The following is a 20,515-nucleotide window of genomic DNA, read 5'->3' on the forward strand; positions in this document are numbered from 1 at the left end:
AGGAGGAATCAAAGAAAAGAACCAATATTACTTTCTGTTGAAAAATTGAAAAAATCCATAAAGTCTAAGGAGTAAAGGGAAGCACTCGGGGAAAAGGAAGACAACAAAAAAGTAACACTGATGGAGAATTGGTAAAATGCTGTTGTAACTAAATGCGTTTAAAATTTTATTTGTAGAACTGCAGGTCCTTAACTCACATTGTGAGCACATAAGACAACTGACAGATAGACCACATTTTTCCTTTGGAAACATCAGGAAAATGTTAGGAAGGTCTGCAGTAGGCTAGATGGACCACTCTGAATTTTTATTAGAAAATCTTAATGCTTAGGTATTTTAAAAAATCAACTTTGCAAGTATACAACAGATGAAGTACAAAAAGACAAGTTATTCTGAAAGAGAGATGAAGGTTTTAGTAGATAGCAAGTTTCTATTTTTAAATTTTATTTATTTATTTATCGATAACCTTTTTTCATTTTTTATTGTCATGCAAAAACACACTTCCATACTGGTTACTGTTGTAAGAGCAAACTCATACATAATCAAAACTCCAAAATAAAATAAAAACAATACACTGATGTGAAAGACTCCAACACTTTGAAGGTGGATAGCATTCCCAATCATAAGTTTTTCAGGACTCTCCCAGATCATTGCATTGATAGCAAGTTTCAAAACATCAGAAGTGAAATGTGGAAAGCAAGAAACCTAATGTTATCTTGAACTGAATTAAGAGGGCCAGTTTCTAAGAATAGGGAGATGATAGACTTCTGGTTCTCAATTCTTACCAGAACTAATGTGGAGTGATGGAGCTTAAGAAAGAAATTGATAAACTCTTGATTGTGCAGAGGGGGGCAGCTAAGCAAAGGGTTTTGAGTTCACATCATAGTTGAAGAATACAACACGAGGAACATGTTTTTCTTGGAGAAGAGAAGACTCGGGGCTAGGGGAGTATAATTAGAATTAGATTTGCTCTCTTTGTCCTAAAAGGGCATAATCAGTCCTCAAAGAGACAAATGTAGGATTGATGTGATGAAAAACTTTGCCCAATTTAGTTATCTAAAGGTGGAATGATCTGCCTCAAGAGGTGAGGGGTTCCTTCTTTATAGAAGGCTGTCAAGCAGAGACTGGATGATTACTTGTTGGACATGTTATAATAGGCATTGCCTACATATACTGGGTTGCATTATATGGCCGTGAAGGTTCCTTTCAACTCTTAAATTATGTGGTTCTGTAACTTATGGGAGGCCTTGGATAAGAGAAGCATACGACAGGTAGGCATGGCTGGGTTGTGAACAGCATCAATGGAAGAATACCCACATTTAATAAGATCATGGGGGTATTGGATTTGTGAGTTTGAGAGTGTTATTAATAAGCTTTTAAAATTATACTATATCAGTAGGAAAATTTATATTGTGCCCACTCTTATGAATACAAACCTTGCTCTCACGTCTAGCAGAATTTTTCCTCTAACAGAAAGACTAATTGTCATGAATAGATTTGGGGTCCTTGAAGATGGAAAGAAGTCAGATCAGAAAATAGTCTAATGGTGACAAAAGGTACACATATAGGTAGTAATCGGGGCAGAGAAGAGGAAAGTCCATCACTCTTGATCATTTATGATATCATTAAACTCACATTTCCAACCTGTTCTTACTATGACTTCATTATCAATAGGACCCCTTTTCATAATGATACTAGTGATTCAGGATACATAAATATAACATGGAATAAACATAACATTATGAGAAGAAAAGAGACATACATATTCAGGAAAAAGAGAAGATGGAAGTAAAGAGAAACATGAAATGAGAAAAATGTCTAGGAAAATCATAGCTTCACAGATCTGGAAAGGATCTAAAGAAATGATTTCTTCTAGCTCAGTCTCCAGTCTAAAGCATCCAGGGCTAATGCTTGGATCTCTTTTCCTTCAAGATCTCTAGAGATGAAGATAACCCCCTAGCTTTTATGCCTATGTTTGTAAAACAAGAGGATAAGACAATCAGTCAATTGGCTTTCTTATCTCCATTACAACAAAAAGCAGCCTTACCAAACGTTCATGTGGATGCAAGCTGCAGTAGCTGCTAGACTGTGGAATATGAGAAGAATTGCCCAACATTCCTCCGTAGCCAGGCTGATTCATCCCACTGGAGGAGCTCCAAGGGTCACTGCTGTGATGGCCATCTGCAAAGGACAAAGAAAACTGTGGCTTCCCTGAAGGGTTTGAAACTGGCTTATAGAATACTGTTTGTCTCATAAACTTAAAAATAACTGTCCCAATGTACTTCATTTATCCTTATGCTTGTTATTTGATTACATTAGAAGACATAGCATAAAAAAATGGTATTATATTACCTAGCAGCTAAAAATGTGAACAATAAATGACAGGTCCTTAGTTAAAAATCAAGTTGAAGAGGGAGAAATGAACCCGATTTCATATTGAATTATGTCAAGTTAGCAGGATATCTGATGTTAAATAAAAGTTTCTTGGCAACTCCCTTACCCTTTTTTTTCTAAGATAACTGCTGCTATATTTTGGGGTGAATATTTTTAGCTAAAATAAAATACTTGATACATTACATACTTGGCAATTTTACAAATTTTAAAAGTAAACAAATGGTTATTTGACTTAAGAGGTTGGATTTCAGATCTATAATATACAAAGTATATGGAAAAAAACTTGGAATTACTATGTGGTGTAATAGGAAAGGGCAAAAATCTCTAGAGTACATATGCTTCTCTGTGGGTTTTGGGGTTTTTGTACATAGACATAAGATATTAGCTTTCAGCAGAAACAGCTTAAGACATGCATATCTTAAAGACATTCTTTATAATATTTTAAGAGGAATGGGTTTTTAAAAAAACTATGAGGTGGCAAAAAAGGTTCAAAATTACATGGAGTATTTTTGTCAGGTCAAATTGTGATCTTGGTATTAATTCAAAATTCAAAATTTATTCCTGGGCCTTTCTCATTTCATACTAATTAGGGAAATTATACTATAATTTAGACATAGAAATCTCCCTTGCTACTATGGTCTATGGTTTCTGGTACTGGTTTCTGTGGTCTTTTTTACACTTAGGGTGGGTGGCGGAGGAAAGGAGTGGGATCGGAGAGGCAAACTTATATTACTACTGAATATGCTGCTGGCATTGATTCCTTAACAACTGGACTATTTCCACAGTAAACCTGCAGAGAATTTTTCCAAATAGGCTTTAATCGTTGGCAGTACTTCCAATTCTTCTACAAGGCAAGCTGAATGGGGCACTATACATTCCATCAAGGGCTTTTCACTGAAGTACTAATTCTAGACATTGAAATTTTGAAAACTGGAATGTTTTCAAGTAGTTTGGAAGAATAATCTTTTTTTTTTAAATAAGTACTGTGCAGATAAAACTTCTTTCATGGCTTTGAAATTTTAAGAAATTTAGTTGGAAGAATAAAAGTGAAGATTAAAATTAGAGGATGTGATAATGCAACTACAATGTGCTTCAACCCAAGTTTCAGAATATCTACACTTTTATTAGGTACTCAATTCAGTAATGCCCAAGATTTGGCACTCAACCATTAGGGTTATGGGAGCTAATATTTTTGCAGAAAGAGAGCCCCACTTCTCTTTATCTGTTATCACAGTATTAAGGGAAAGTATGATTAACATAGTCTATACTTCATTTAACAGGGAAGAGGCCCTGAGATTAGAGAAGTGTAGACATCCCTATCTTAATTTAAAAATCCAAAGCTAAATTCTTTTAATGAATGGTTGATGGGTATGACAAATGACTGTGTAAAATACACTGAAGAGCAAAAGCTTCCATGTACATTCAGAAATGAGATGCACTATGTAGCAATTAAAATCTATTTAGGGTTTGTTATCATAGAAAATTCTGCTCAATGCAGACTCATAAAAATACATATTTTACATATGTATTGCTTTTCATAGTGAGTTACTATTTTTCATGTTCCTGTGATCTTGCTTTTTTTAAAAACAGGAAAATATATCTAGATTCTTGGCAAATAAATCATGTATTTGAAATGAGGAATATTAACTTTTAGAATCAAATAATTGTCATATTTGGTTCTGTAAAGATACGATATTTGTTCCTACACCTTGCCTCATCTCTACTGCCTAATCTTTTTCTTTATCTTGGATGATACATGCAGGTCACTCCGCTGAAAGCAGAAAGGAGACAACCTTTTTTTCAATGACCAAGGTACATGTAATTCTGATTAATATACATCCCTCTCTAGCAATTAACTGTTTTACTGACCTTAGGTAGAAAAATTTCTTTCTGATCCTTGACAAAGGAAACAGGGAACCTGATGGAATATGATTGTTATGTGTGGCAGAGTGCTAACTCTGAGGAGGTGAACACACCAACTGAGACAACTCACCTTTGCAATTAGGGCAGAAAAGCTGCCATTAAAAGGCAGGCCCTCTGCCTTCAGTATCGCACTTTAAATGCCAACAGGAATCAACAGGAATGATTTGAACTAATCTGTAGTGGGCATCATCACAATTACTCCACTGGATATGTAATGGAGGTGAAGTCGGGCTCCTGGAAGTTATACTAGAGGTCCAACAAGTTTGGGAAAGTTGGAAAGGCTTCAAATATAATCCCCCAACAGATTATGTACATGTCACCTAAGGGGCTAGCCTAAATAAATTTAGAAAGCTGTCACCAAAATACTGGCCACCAAGAGATGAGTTTTTTGCTTTGTTTTTGCTGTTTTTATCACAATGAGTCATGAAGATAGCAGAAGATTGGGACCTTCCATTAATTGTGGGAGGACCCAATCTTACAAAATCATGGATCCCTAAAGTATCAAAATAATATAAAAAAGTACCTGAACTGAAAAGGACAAAACTTCAAATGCTATGGGAATAAGTTAAAAGTGATAGTAACTACTAGTTTTAATTCTGAATCTGTCTGCTCTTATCTGGGGAAAGTGACTCTGTATTATCAAAGTGATCATTTCACTGCTGCCTTCTTTACAACTTGAAAGATAACACCATAGCATCTCTTCTTCCTACAGTCTGGTTCTTCTTTCTGCCAAAAGAAGGGAAAATGAGGTAGAAAACCCCATCAAGTCTTGCCAGGATAAGGTCAGACAAAACCAAGAAAAAAGGTTATGTGTGGCAAGAAATTAGGGCTGACTAATAAGATCTGTATAATCTAAAACAAGTTCTTAGGCTAGTATGCAATACTATGGCTAATTCCCAAACTGATTTTCAGAATAGTAAGAAAGTTCTGATCTTTTTACTGCTGTCATACTTCTAGTATTGATAGCACTGCCTTTTTCCATTTTTGTGACAAATGCACTCAGAGTGAAAATCCAGCAAGAGTTGACTCAAACCTTTAACATGAATTTGCTAAATGGATTTTCCCTGAAAAGTAGCTTCTTACCTTGCATGAAGAAGGAGCTAGGAAAAGTGCTGGCTGCTGGTTTTGAAGATGGATAACCTGGTGAGTCCCTATTGTAGTCGGCAGTGCTTGCTGACGGGGCATAAACCTAGAGAACAAGAACTAATTTAGTTTGTTTCCTGTGATGACTTGAGTACTACAAGGTATGTTATTGTGTAAGAATCAAGAAGTGGGAATGATAGGCTCCATTTCTACCTTGTTTAGTTTTAAACCAGCTCACAACATAAAGCAATGCTTCCTTTGGGAAACAAAGGAAAAAACTATGGGGGGAAAAGAAAGGCTTTGTATTTATGTGAAAGGGAAAATGCATGTTTAAGGCTTAAAAGAAAACAACCCCTCTCCCAAACCAGGTATGATATTTTCCACTCTAAGACAAGAATATCAGTGAAGCTTTTCCCAATTCCTATACAATTGAAGATGTTTTACATACACCCACAGTATGGTCTTGGGATATCAGAAAACTAAAGATATCAAAGAGTTTGCTATAATACTTATTTTAATTGTTTTTACTATTATCACTACTGTTTAAAAGCATAGTGTTCATATAAATGTTGAAGACAAAAAATAAAAGCACTGGATTAAGCTCTGCCTTTACTCCACCCCTCAAACTCTTTGTTCTCAAAAAGAAAAAGGGGGTGGAGAAGGGAAATCTAGAGAATAACACTATCAAGACCACTGAAAATCATAAACATATCTTGGGATATTAAATTCTCATGGTACAAGCTCTTTGCAGAGATGCATGAAAGGGGCCATTAAAAGTCTGGATCTACATAAGACCACCAACACACAATGCGTGCGTCAGGGGGAAATCTCTATTTCTCAGTACTTATTATATTTGTGTGTGCAATAAACTTAACAAGTGTGCCAAAAAACTAATTTACTTACAATCGTTTACTAATACACCAGAGACTTTGGAAACTAGTTCTTTGTAAAAATAGCCTGTGTATTTTCTTGTTTATGTTTCAGTTAAACAGGACAGCGTATTAGAAAATCATGAACTCATAAGGTATAGTTTAACTTTAAAAATTTTTCCCTCCCCCTTTTCTTTCCTGCTAAATAGAATTTTTTTTTTAAGTTCCCATTTCTTTTGCTTAAAAAGTTCTCCTCTCCAGATGGTCTGGAGGACTGAAACACTGTCATCTTCTTGATGAAAATGGATACCTTCCTGCCTCCATTTTGAAGCAAGCAGCAGATCACAAAATTGGCAGTGAGCCTATTCTGACATTCACAGGTCACAGTGAAAGGAAAGAAGAACCCACCAATAAAAGGCTTACTGCAGTATTCCTAAGAAGCTTCTATTCTTTTTTTCTATATACATCTAATGAACAACATAAAAAAGTATACATTGGTCTCAAAATATCAGGAGCCACAATCAAGCATTAATATGTCAGAATGTTGTCCTCATAGACAGAGGTAAGAGAATATGCACACAGAGATTCAGGCTGACTGATATATATTGAGGAAGTGGTTTGGATGCCTCGTGGTGGCCTTAAAAATTGGGAGGCATTATGAAATGTCATAAAACTAGTATAATTTTTAGAATGAGAATTAAAAAAAAACACAAATAAAGTCTATCTTTTGTGTGAGGTGAATTAGGTTTTTAGTTAGATTTAGGACACTATACATAAACAGACATTTGTTAAAGATCCAATTTATTAATTCCACTGTGTCAAAGAAAAAGGAAAAATCTTTTTGAAGAACAATTATTGGAACCAAAGAATAAAATGACAAAGATTAGGAGACCTCCTTTCCTCCTTCATAACAACTAAAACATTAAAAAAAAAAAATCAGAACCCTAATGAAAGACCTATCAAGCAAAACTGACAATCATTTCCTTGAGACTTCCTTGTAAGCAACTAATGAAAAATTCTTTTTTAGGGGCACTCATGACACTACATTTAAAAGCCGAAATAAACCACAGCTTTCTAAAAAAAATAGAATTGAAAATGAAACTATTGGTATTAATTTTTTAAAATTTAACTGTAATGTTACAAAACTGTAAGATCAGTGATCTTTATTCCTTGACAAAAAATCTAAGATATATTTGGCTAGAAGGCATAAATTAATTTATCATAAAGATGATAGATACACTATCATATTTTCTGAAAACTGTCAAATTCACATACAAACTATTAAGTAATCTCATCCTTTAAAAGCATACAAAAAAGGACATGATACTTAAAATACTTTAAAAGGATTAGAGACTTTTAGATAATACAGTTTATTTTGGTTAAAGTTTTCTAAGATATACATAAAGAAGCCATATTAGCATAATATTTAGATAAAATGTCATATGACAACATTTAAATGGTTGTTTCCTTTTATTTTCTTTCAAAGTTATTTATTGCGACTTCCTCTGGAAGGAATGAGGAAGCCCATGGCTAACTGAAGTTATTTAAAAAGTAGAAGTTACCTATTATCGCTTATTTATGAATTCCTTTTGCTAGAAAGATTCTCAGACTAAAATCCATCAATATTCATCCACTTTCTAAATGACAGAATTCCTATTGGTGTGAGGAGTTTATTCAGGTTATATAAACTAATTTTTTTTAATTTTTCTGATGCTTTTGACAAATTAAGATCTGATTATTTTCACTGTGATGATAAGGTCAGAAAAAACATGGGACTTCCAATATACTCTCAAAATTTCCTGTTTACAATAAAATAAGCATAGGCTCAGATTACCTGTCTTCCATCTTAAGTTGCAGTAGATAGGTACACTCTGAAATTAATCCATGTCTATCCTAGTGAATATTTTACAGAATGAAGTAAAGTAAAAATTGATGGTAGCCCTTAGAGAGAAGATAATCGAATCCAAATCTCTCATTTTATAGTCAGTGACACTGAAGTCCAGAAAGATGAAAGATTTCTCTTAAAGCCATATGATTGTTTGGTGGCAAAGGCAAATCATTTAACCTTAGCCTGCCTCAGTTTCCTCATCAATGAAATATACATAACAATAGCACCTACTTTAATTAAATTGAAGATGAAATGAGATAAAGTGTGAAAAGTCTTTGAATACCTAAAAGCATTATATAAAGTTAAGGCATCATTATTAACAGATTTGCTAAAATTAATGTTCATGTTAGTTAGTGGGTTTTTTTTCAAAACTCAGGAGCTAGAAGGGTCTTCAGAAACCAACTAGTCCAGTCTATTCATTTTATAAATGAGGAAAATTAGGGCTAAATGGAATATTTTCCCCAATGACAAAGGTAGGATTTCATACTAATCTCTGATTCCAGAATAATGAATAACAAGGTTTTTTAAAGGAGATAGGATCAACATGAATGGGGAGAGAATTACCAAAAGCAAAACCAAAAACTTTAGTCATATTTTGTAAGCATTTTCTGGAAATCTTACTGAAATGTATTTGGGGGCTTCGTATGGTTCATATAAGGTGTTTAAATAAACTTAAGAAAGGGCTAATAGGGGGAAAAGCATATATGAACTAGGGTAAACTCTGAGGACTAATGTGCTTCCCAGATACCACACATCTGGGAGAGTAGAGACCTTCTAGATTTATGGAAACAAGTTAGAATTATGCCAACAGGATAATGGTCCTCTAATGTGTATAGCACTAATTTTCAAAAAAACTTATACCTAGGACTGTATCAGTGTAGGATATTCCAGATAAAGAATCTTCTTAATTTCAAGGCCAGCTTTGCCAGGTCACATTGCCTTCATATTGCCCCTGATATTTCAGCAACAGTAAAACAGGGCTTCTGGCAAAGCTTGGTTTGATTGTCTTGTAAGAGGGTCTATGTTGCTAAAGAACCAGAGCTCTCTCTATCCAATTTGGGAAAAGGGAAAGCTAATTAGAAGATGGTGGAAGTCAGAGAAGGAGAGGGAGAGAGAGAGAAGGAAAGAAAAGAGGAAGAGAGAAAGGTGAGGGATGAAGAGAGGAAAAGGTGAACAGTAGTGGGGCGGGGGGAGAAAGAATGAGACAGAGATAGAATTTCCCAGACCACTGTTCACTCTAACTGGGGACAGAATCAGGAGCCATTCATATATTTTATTATACTTTCAAAGGCAGTATTATTATGAACTTGAGACCTTTCAATTAGATTCTGTGCCTCAATCTATTGCAACCACAAGTGGTTAATAGTCTTGAGAGATTTGTTCAGATGATCTTTAGTGATAAGTTATACGCATTACAGTTAAAAATCCTTCAGCAGAGTGTCATACATAGTGAGCACAATCTTGAAAATTTGTTTAAACTTTGTTTCATTCTGGTTCTGACCACAATAGCAGAGGCAGCTTTTCGACAATATTCTAGTCATCCACATCTCACCCATCAGTTGCTCTGAGCACTCAGTTCTATATTAGGTAGGGGATCCTACTTTCTCCTCTTCACAAAGTCCTTGATCTGTTTGCTCAGGAAAGAACAATATCTTTATGACTACTAGTCCAATGAGTCAACAGTGTGATGTGGCTTCTAAAAAAACCCCCAACTCTCTGACTCACAATTAATAAAAACAATAGCTGTGATTTATATGGTGCTTTAAACTTTAAAAAGCTCTTTGAAGATATCTCATCTTATGGTTATCATAATAACCCCATGGGGGATGCTATAGGTTATCCTCATTTTATAGATTAGAGAGAGGGACAGACAGACAGACAGAAAGACATACGGACTTCAGTGATGTTGTGATTCCTGCCCATGGCCACACTATCAGAAAGTGGTGGGATTTGTATCCAGGTTTTCCCTGATTCTAAGTCTAGTTTTTCCAGTTTTCTTTCTTCTTCACCAAACTCTACTGCCATTAATAGATGTCAATAATGGCATTAACAAGGACTTAAAGAAACAATTACAAAAGCTCAGATTTGGAAGGGTACTCAAGGTTCATCTAGTCCAACTAAGTATGAATAAGAATCTCAGTAATATACCTGATATTGACTGAAAAAATCAGATGACTATATAACCAACAAATATTTAGTGTCCTTTAAGACTTAATTCAAATTCTTCCTTCTGCAAAAGGCATTTTCCAGTCTCACCCTCCTAATACCTTTCTTTTGAGACTGTCTCCCATTAACACAGTATATATCTTATATGTACATAGATGCTTTTATGCTCTCTTCCATTAGAATTTGAGCTCCTTGAGGATAGGGACTTTCTTTTTGCCTTTATTTGCAGCCCAGTGCCCAGAACATAGAAAGTGCTTAACAAATGCTTATCATGATGATATTGAAGGTCTATTATTTACAAGGTACAGTTCTAGGTGCCAGAGATATAAAGACAAAAGCAAAACAGTTATGTTCTAACAGGAGGGAAAACATGGTATCTCAAAATTGTAGTGCAGTTAAAACACTGAAGCTATTAATATTAAGCTTTAAAGCTTGAAATCTAAGTCTTTTGGGACACCTTGTATATAACAACATACAGAACAAACATATTAAGATTCAGAATAAATCTGAAGAGCAAATCCCTTTCCACTAAGGTTACCTTGGTAGGAAAGGGATAAGCAGATAGTGCAACTGGGAAATGAACTATACAGAAGGTGGTGCTCGATTTTGAAAGAGATCAAGGATTCCAAGAGGTTGTAGTTATGGATGTAGTTATATTCCAGAGAAAAGAGACTGACAAAGCAGAGGTATAGAGACAGGAGAGAGAGGATGGTAGAGCAACCTAGATGGAATGTAGAGTATGTGGAATCTAGTAAAGTGTAGTAAGTTTGGAAAATTAGGGACAGATAATGAAGAACTGAAGAAATAAACCAGTTACTGTTTGATTCTAGAGAAAATAGGGGGCCAATGGTGAGGTTTGTGTTAAGAAGTTATTTGCGATAGTCCAGACAGAATGGACAAGGGCTATTATGTGATGGAAATAAAGAGGGCAGAATCAAGAAATGTCATGAAGATTAAAGATTTGACAACTGATTGGATATACAGGATGAAAGGAGAATGAGAAGTGAATCAAGGATGGATGGTGGGGCAATCTATAGAAATAGGAAATTTCCAAAGAGGATTGAGTTTGAGGGAAGTATAATGTTTTGGATTTTTAAAGTTTGAGATCTCTAGAGGGCATCCCAGATAAAATGACCAAAAGACAAATGACAACAGACTAAAGTTTGAGAGAGAGATTATGGCTGGATATATAGATCTGAGAGTCATATAAAGGAAGATGGCTAAAACTATGAGAGTAGAGGAGGCCACTAATTCACAAAATGAAGAGAGAGAAGAAAGACTAGGATAGAATCTTGGGGAATACTTGTATAGTGGGCAGCATATTAATAGCATGGAGGAAGAAAACTAAGACAGCAGTGTCATGAAATCCTAAAGAGGACTAAGTATCAAGAAGGATACAGTGCTCAACAATACTAAGGCAGAAGAAAAACCAAGAAAGTTGAGGATTGAGAAAATGCCATGAGATCTGACGATTAAGATTACTGGTAATTGTGGACATAGAAAATTTAGTTGAAAGATGATGTTGGAATCCAGGCTATAGAGGTTTTAGTAGAATGAGGGGGGCAAAAGATGTGGAAGCAAGCTATTCTAAACCTTGACTGAAGGTCTCAGAGTAAGGATTAACCCCCTGAGATGATCCTTCCATTTTGGGACAAATCTCATTATTAGGAAGGACCCCCCCCACACACACACACACACCTCCCTTCCACAGAAGCAAAATTAATCTCTCTGAAACTTCTAAACAACCATTGCTTCAATTTCTGTCTTCTGGGTTGAACATAAACAAATCACATCCCTATTCCATATGATAGTCGTTTAAATACTTGAATACAGATATTATATCCCCAATTAGTTTTCTCTTCTTCAGACTAAACTTCCTCAGTCCCTTTTGACTAATCCTGATGCCATGATCTTGAAGTCATTAAATAAATATTCTTGTCACTTTCTTCTGAGAATTTTTCAGCTTATCAATGTCACTGATAAAATATGAGGTTGACAAGAACAGAATGCAGAACTGTCACCTCAGTAGTCCTGGACACTATACATTTCTTAATCAAGTCAATGCAACAAATATTTACTAAGTACCTACTCTGGGCTAAGTGCTGTGGATACAAATAAAAGCAAACAACAAAATGTCTGAGTAGTATAAGATCAACTGACCCTTTTACAATGACATACCCTGCTGATTAATATTGATCTCAAAGTTTACTAAAACCACAAGATCTTTTTCTGATGAGTTGTTATTCCTCATATTCTATTTCTGAAACTGATTTTTTGAAATCAAGTGCAAGATCTTAAGGTTGCCCCTATTTCATTGAATTTGATTTAGTCCAATGTTCTACTCTATCAAGATCTTTTAGGTGCTAATTCTCTTCTATCACAGTAGCTATCTCTCATAACTTTGTTTTACCTATATATTTATTAAATATATTACCTAAATAATTAAGAAAAGTTAACTGATTCAGGGGCAAGGGCAAATCCTATGACCATTCCATTAAGGACTTTTTTATGTAGACATAAAGACATTACTCTCTACTCCTTCTTCCCCAATTCCATTTATGTTTTTTATAGATACAGCAATTTAGAACGAATATTGGCAAAGTAGAGATAACTAGAATGGTTAAGAAAGTCAATACTATATTGTATCATATAACAAACCACTGAAAGAATTAGGTATGTTTAGAAGAGATTTAGCAAAGTAGGGGATGATACGTGCTATCAAATATTTGAATAGCTCTAAGGTGGAAGAAAGATTGGATTTATTCTTTTTGTAGTCACAGGATGTAGTATGAACCAATTGGGTAAGCATTTCAAGGAATAAGATTTCAATTGAATACATGGACTTTAATAATAGTTACAGTTGAAAATGGACTGACTGGGTTGCTAGGTGTATCAGAAAATTCATCATCAATTGAGTTTTGTTCCCCCATTCAGAGACTATAGGATTCAATTAGAGAATGTTGTAGAAAGATTCATGCATTAGGCAGCAAACAAACTATTTCATCTGCAAAATCCTTTCCAGTTCTCAAATTCTGTGATACCTGAGCAGCATTTTCTTGGGAAAGTATGCCAACTCAATTTAGGGATCTTGAATCTTCTTATATTATGGCAACTTCCTATAGTCTTGGCTACAAATGGGTAAGTGAAATATTACTGCATTCTGTCCTACATACTTGTGGGATAGAAATTACTTTAAACTGGACCTATACAAGGCCTATTTTGAATTTTTTCTTATGTTTTTGATTATTTTTCTATTCTTTTGATAATTGACACATACACCCCCATAACTGAACATTGCATTCTGAGCTAAACTTGATATTTTTTTTAATACTTACTTCATGGGGGATTGTATTTTAATTTAAAATCTAAGAATTTTTGATTTTTTTTTGTTTAAGATTGTATTGTTATAAAAATCCAAGAATTTTTAATTTTGTTTAAGATTGTACTTTTGTAAAAATTCAAGATTTGATTTTGTTCGAGAAAAGATCTTCAAGAAAGAAGCTTGAAACTTTTATATCCAGAGAATGAACTGTTGCAGAAAGATGCCGAAAACCTACACTTCATCAAGAAAATCAAGAATGAACTTTGGATATGATTGATTGGACTGAACTTTTGATTGAACATTTATTGTAATTGTACACATTTATGCCAAAAGGGGCTGCCCCTAATTTGGCTTTCTGTCAATGTGCCTAGCAAAACATTGGTTTTTGCTTTCTTTTCTTTTCTATTTCCTCTCTCATTATTCTAATTCTCTTAGAAAATTGAATATTGTGTATATCTATAGTTAGAAGTGCATTTAGAACTACAAAATGATTATGTTAAATGATCAATGGGGAGACTAGTCTCCCAATGATCATCAGGGGGGATGGTAAACCTTAAAATTTCTTAGACTTATGAATGTTGGAAATTCCCCCATTTCCAACATTAGGTAGGGAGGGTCCTTCTCCTTCCTACCTAAGACTACTTTAGGACAGAAACCTTTTGCTGAACAATGGAAAGGGCTTTGACCTATGCTTAAGCATAGAACAGGAAGTTCTTTGAGTCATGATTGATTTTAGAATTGATACAATAGAGATACTTGGAATGACAGAACCAGGTCTTGGAACTTCCAATCTCCACCCTACTCAGGGTAACAGGATTTAGGAAGGGCTGCAGCAAAGGCTCAAGATTTAATTATTTGAGAATATGACCTTCAACAGACATGTGCAAAGCCACAGACCTCTGGGCAGTCCTGGGTTAAGCTAGAGCCACCATTGGCACAGGGAAGACATGGACAGTGATTGGTAGATGTGAGAACTGAGGGGAGGGAACTTGGATGGTTTCCTTAAAGATAGCGGGGTCTGAGGACTAGGGAGAGGGGAGAAGTTTTTGCTCTGAGAGGTTGTGCTCTGAGAAGCTTGCTCTGAAGGAAGCTGGAGGTGGAGGCCCCTGAGACTGTTTCTCCATTTTGGTCACGTGAGTGATAGGGACTGATGATCTCTTTTCTTTGCCTCAGCTATCTAAGGGCTTGGGCCTTTTGGCCCAGCCTAAACAGAGGGGGTATTTAAGCCCTATTCCCTTCTCAAACTCTCTCTCTCTCTCTCTCTCTCTCTCTCTCTCTCTCTCTCTCTCTCTCTCATACCTTTCTTCCTCCTGTTTGTAATTAAAAACTCCATAAAAGGTTGACTGCTGACTTGAGTTTTCATTTAGGAATTACATAGCTGAATTCCTTGGTGACCTTAAATTAATATATATCAGTCTTTAAAGTGATTTCCTTGTCACAATCCAAAGTATAAGGGGCATGATTGGCTACATAAAAACACTGAAATTAAAATAATAAGCAGCACAGTATGAGTTATAATCAGATTAAAAAGTACCCAAGGCAAGACTCAAGAAAGGAGAAGGATTCAATCAAAAGAGAAAGTTTGCTGAACTGGCTTTCTAAGGTGGGCATCCAGGCTAGCAGACAAATACTCAGACTTTATTGGAACAATTTCATCAGACTAGGCTAATAGAGGGAGTAACAGACTTCCTTAAGAAAGGAAAACATCACTTTGAAAAATAATTGGCACAGGGAACACTGTGTGGCATTTTTAGTTCCTGTGTCTGTTTGCTATTTGTATAATCTAAAAAAATTCTATTTATTAAGAGAACTCACTTTTTATCCATTTTTACTAGAATACTTTCAAGTGTTATTGAACTTTGCAAACAGAGTAGTTACTGAGATTTTTGATGCCTTCAACAGATAAAATTACACTTTTGAATAACACCTAGTTGTTTTTGTCTCTGACAAAGGAGTTATAGTAGGATATAGTGATATAATTTATTGTCCCACATTCATAAAAAATTGTGAAAATCAATTTCAGTAATTACTCTCTCTCTCTCTCTCTCTCTCTCTCTCTCTCTCTCTCTCTCTCTCTCTCTCTCTCTCTCTCTTCTCCCCTTTCCTTTCCTTCTTGATTCCCTCTGTTAAGGAATATTCTTTTACCTTTGTTATCTCCAGAATTATAAAAAGTTAGAGCTTGAATATGCCCCACAGAGTATCTACTTCAAACCCCTCATTTTACAGATGGGGAAACTGAGACCTAGACATATTAGGTGACTTTCTCAAGGTCAGTGGAAACTAGTTAGCACATAAACTTACAATAAAGCCCCTGATCTTCAGTTCTGCTCTATTTCCATTACAACAAATCATCTCTCATCTGAGCTGTGCTAACATGGGCTTGCTAGTAAAACACAGAAAATAATCTCAGGGTGAAAAACATTACAACTGCAAAAGAGGACAACCTACTACAGGAGTGGAAATCATCCATGTAATGTTTAAGTGTTATTAAGATAAATGAGTGAAAATGAACCCTTCACTGGAGAGCTACAACATGGCTAAAGACTGATTTGCAGATTTGTTACTTAAGTGGGGAATGTTGGGCATCCAGTAAGTAATCTTCCTTGATAAATTTACAAATTTGTACAAATACAGCCGCCTGAGGGGAGTAAACAAACAAAAAGTTCACATGTGTAAATTGTTGAAATTATATAACTTAAAAAATTCTGTAAGCATAAATGTTTTTCCTGGTCTCTCTTTTATATGTAGTCTGATATAAAAAAGTAGAAGATACTATCTACCCATGAGGAATTCTTAGTTTATCTTGATTTAACTAGCAATATTAACCCTTCTTAAATCAATCAAGTTGTATCATAAAAGTATGTAGAAAAGAATATACATGTAACCAAGAAATTCCTTGAATGCATCATTCATTTGAGTCATGAATTACTTAACCGTTCCTTACCCAATACACATAATTATAATAGCAAATTTTAAAAATTATTTTTCCAGATTAATTCAATCTGTTCATAATTAAAATATTTATCAATTGGAGCCTTCTTCTCTATGTCAGAGCTATTTAAAAGTATTATAGTAGTCAAGTTTGTATTATAATACTTTTTCTTGCTTCTACTTCTTCTAGAGTAATACTAAAAAAGATCAAAGAGCAGGAAATAGAAAAGTAGTAAGGCAAGATAGATCATTAGTCTATTGAAATCATCAATATATGATTTAAATCATTATATAGCCCTTCCTTTTCTCTAAAATTTGCATCTTTTACTCGAACAACATAGAGAATGGAATATAATCAAATCAAACCATCAAACAATTATTGAGTACTCCTAGGGACAAAGTATAGTGCTCAACATTGTAAAAAATAAGCCGGCAAAATTTTCTGTTGGCCTATGATAAACTGTTCTTATCTTTCATTAAGAAGAAACTGTATTCATAAGATAATTTCAAAGGGAAACAATTTTAAATTTCTAGCTCAAATATTGTGCACAAAGAAAAAATGGTTGCATTTAGCTTACTCCCAGTACTTCATCTACCCCTAATAGCTATTTCAAGACTCTACAATATTGAGTTATAATATATAAAACCAATATAATAAAATAACAATAAAACAGAAATGAAAATAGCAAAAATAGGAGTGATTTTGCACATATCAAAGTATTTTTACATTTTTAACAATGCTATGAGTTAGGAAGGGAAGTCAAGTCAGCCAGGGAACAAATACAGGAGACTGAAAAAGGGTAGGGAGAGAAGAGGTGAAGCTACCTTACTTGGGGGGCAAGGCAGAATATGTTTGAACAGTTAAAACTGAAGCTTGGGGAGGAATGAAGACATAGCTGGGCTATTTTCCTTAAAAGGATGGTTCTGGGAAGAACCAGTCAACCAGGGAGAAGGGTGGAAAGTACTTCTAATAAGAGGAATCTATGAATGAAGTGAGCTTCCAGAACAAAGAGGCTGTTATTCCCATTATGAGGTGAGTAAATAATAGGAACAAATCATTTACTGTGTGATTTGATGTTATTTGTTCACAAACTTGGCAATGGAAGAGCTAGGAAATAAATTTTGATCTCTTGGCTTCCCAGCCTGGTATTTACCATGCCAAACAATGCAGAATTTTCCCCAAAACCTCCCACTTCAGGTTAAGAGAATAACAACAATGATAAATCTGATAACATTCACTATACTCTCCATTTCGATCCTTATTAAGGTGTGACCTATGTCCTCATACTCTTTGTATATGTTTACACCATATGCTAGGTCACAAGGAGGCCCAAATCAGAATAGATTCACTATTGCATAATCTGACCAAGAAAAAAACCCAAATAAACAAACAAACAAACAACAACAACAACAACAACAGCAACAACAACAAAAAACCAAGACTCAATAGAGGGGAAGCTAGGTGGCTTGGGGACTAGAGCCTGTAGTAGGGAAGAACTGGGTTCAAATTTGGCCTCAGACACTTCCTAGCTGTGTGAACCTGGACAAATAATTTAAGCTCAGTTGCCTAGCCTTTACTGCTCATTCGTGGTATCCACTTCAAGACAGAAAGTAAAGGCTTAAAAAAAAGACTCAACAGAATATATAGTATAGAGGTGTTTATGTATTTCTACAAACAGAATAGATCTTTGTCTAATTTGTTTTTATAATATTGTGATGTACAGTAAGTATTCTTATTTTCATTTAAAGAAGGAAAGACCAAGAGAGAGCATTTAAGGAACTTCTGGTCACAAAGCATGTTATCAAAGTAGATGATTTACTAGATGAAACACTATAAATGAAACCAAGAAGAACTGGGTATGAATGCTGGGTCCATCATTCATAAGTGATTTGCAATATCTAATTTGGGATAAGTGACATATAAGTACTAAGCTAAACAAAGAATCATTTTTCCATGACTAAATATCTAAGTTAGAAATTTAAAATTCTTCCCTTTTGAAATAACCTTATAAATATATGGTGTCTTTTTTTTTTAAACAAGGGTTAAGAACAGATTATTACAGGCCAGTAGAAAATATTGTTGGCTTAAATTTTTTTTTTAACATTTCTGAGCACTGTGTTTTTATCTGTAAAATTTTAACAGACAACAAACAACTGATTATTGATGTGGCTATCTCATTTCTAAATCTGCTGTCCACATATGAACAGACTCCTGATTATTTAAAATCTGAAACCAATACTAAATCAAAAGAAAGGATAAAGACATTATAGTGTGCAACAATAATGGTTCAACCTAATCCAGTAAAAATATCTGGTGACTGAAACATGGGGAAAAAAGTAAAAAAAAGCTGATACTAATTAACACTATTTCTGAAAGCATTTTAACTCATAAAAAAAACAGATGCCACAATTAGAAGACAGAAAAAAACTTGAAAAAATAGAGAGATATAATAAGAAGAGGCAATACTCCTTTGGAGTGAAAGATCCTTTAAAAAAATATCACAGAAGAAAATGACAGAAGATTAGGACCAGTATCATTTCCAAGAAGAAAAGAAAGCAGTAATTGAGAAAATGATCTTGTAGAAGGGTTGATGAGACGCAGATCATCACAAAGTAATATATTTTTGATCAGGAAGGGCCCTAATAAAATAGCTATTTCAATCCCGTAATTTTACAAATGAGGAAACTGAGATTCAAAGAGATTAAGTGGCTTCCAGTTTCACATGGCTAGTAAGTAGTATATATGAAAATTTAAACCTCTGTCTTTAGATTGTAAATATGGCACTTTTCTCACCAAAATAAGACAGAAGGGATGAAAGCATTTATTGATTAAACTGAAGTACAACAAATAGATGAAAAATGGAACAGATTTATCAATATTTATTCTTATCATTGGTTGAAAGAGCAACCACTATATTTGGGCACCAGTGACTCAATAACAATTGTAGTTCATGAGAAAATGGAAACCAAGAGAAAAATAATTCATGCCAGAAGTAAAATAATTTTGTAGGAAATTAGGGGTGAATTTTCAAGATAATGCAGGGAAAAATAGTTGCCACATACACAATCACAAACTGCATCATTACTACCAAAAATGCAACTGAGAAGACATTAGCAACTACCTTTCTACAGATTTATTTTCCAAACTCTATAAAAATCTTTATGAAAATCATCTATTCATGTATCCAGTGTAGTGTTAATGAAAATTAAATGAAAAAAAGGAATAGGGAGGATTTTACAGATAATTTTCTGTAAGAGATCTTTCGTGTGACTATACAATTGACTGAAAAAGGTATGAAGAACAGAATATTCCCAAGTATTTTTTAATTATAGAACCAAACAGACAGTACAGCAGAATGAACCCTTAGAGGCTCTCCAACAAGGTGTCCTAAATATAAATATAAATAAATATATAAATATATATGTATATATATATATATATATATATATATATAAAGAAAATAAAATATTTTAAATAGAAGAGACCAATTTTAGAGAAAATTTATTAGTGATCCTTTATCAGTATTAGGTACCACTGAAAACATGAACCTGTATTCTGGCCAAAGTATTCTTCCCATTATTATGGGAAATGTCCTTTAGTACCTCCTGACTCCTTGGCATAAAGGCTAGGAGATTGGAATGGGGGAAGAGGGAGGGGGTCAGGAAGACTAGGGTTTGAAATCCTTCTCAGGCATGCCCTTATACTTGCTATGTCACTGAGCAAATCATTTCAATTCTCCAAATCTCAATTTCCTCAAATGTAAAATGAGAGGGTTAGATTCAATGATCCCTAAGGTCTCTTCTAGATCTACTTCTATGATAATAGGATATCTAGTAATCCTGAGCAGGGCCTGAATGAAAGAAAGATTTCTTATAAATAATTAAGTTCTCTTGATGATTTCAGATGACACTTTGCTGGCTGAATTAAAGCCCTGTATACTA

General features: G+C 34.5%; 1 protein-coding gene across 15 annotated transcripts in view; it reads right to left on the bottom strand.

Annotated features, from left to right (window-relative positions):
* The window catches only part of TCF4 (transcription factor 4), a 438,336-nt gene that overhangs the window by 63,434 nt on the left and 354,387 nt on the right, over positions 1-20,515 (bottom strand). For all 15 annotated transcript variants that reach the window (XM_056824455.1, XM_056824457.1, XM_007487546.2 and 12 more), the window contains 2 exons: positions 5,398-5,503; positions 2,045-2,178 (listed from right to left, as the gene is read on the bottom strand). In XM_056824455.1, the coding sequence (XP_056680433.1) occupies positions 2,045-2,178; positions 5,398-5,503 (240 nt within the window). The remainder of the gene's footprint in view (positions 1-2,044; positions 2,179-5,397; positions 5,504-20,515) is intronic.

This window comes from Monodelphis domestica, chromosome 3 (assembly GCF_027887165.1).
Source record: "Monodelphis domestica isolate mMonDom1 chromosome 3, mMonDom1.pri, whole genome shotgun sequence".
Lineage (NCBI taxonomy): Eukaryota > Metazoa > Chordata > Mammalia > Didelphimorphia > Didelphidae > Monodelphis > Monodelphis domestica.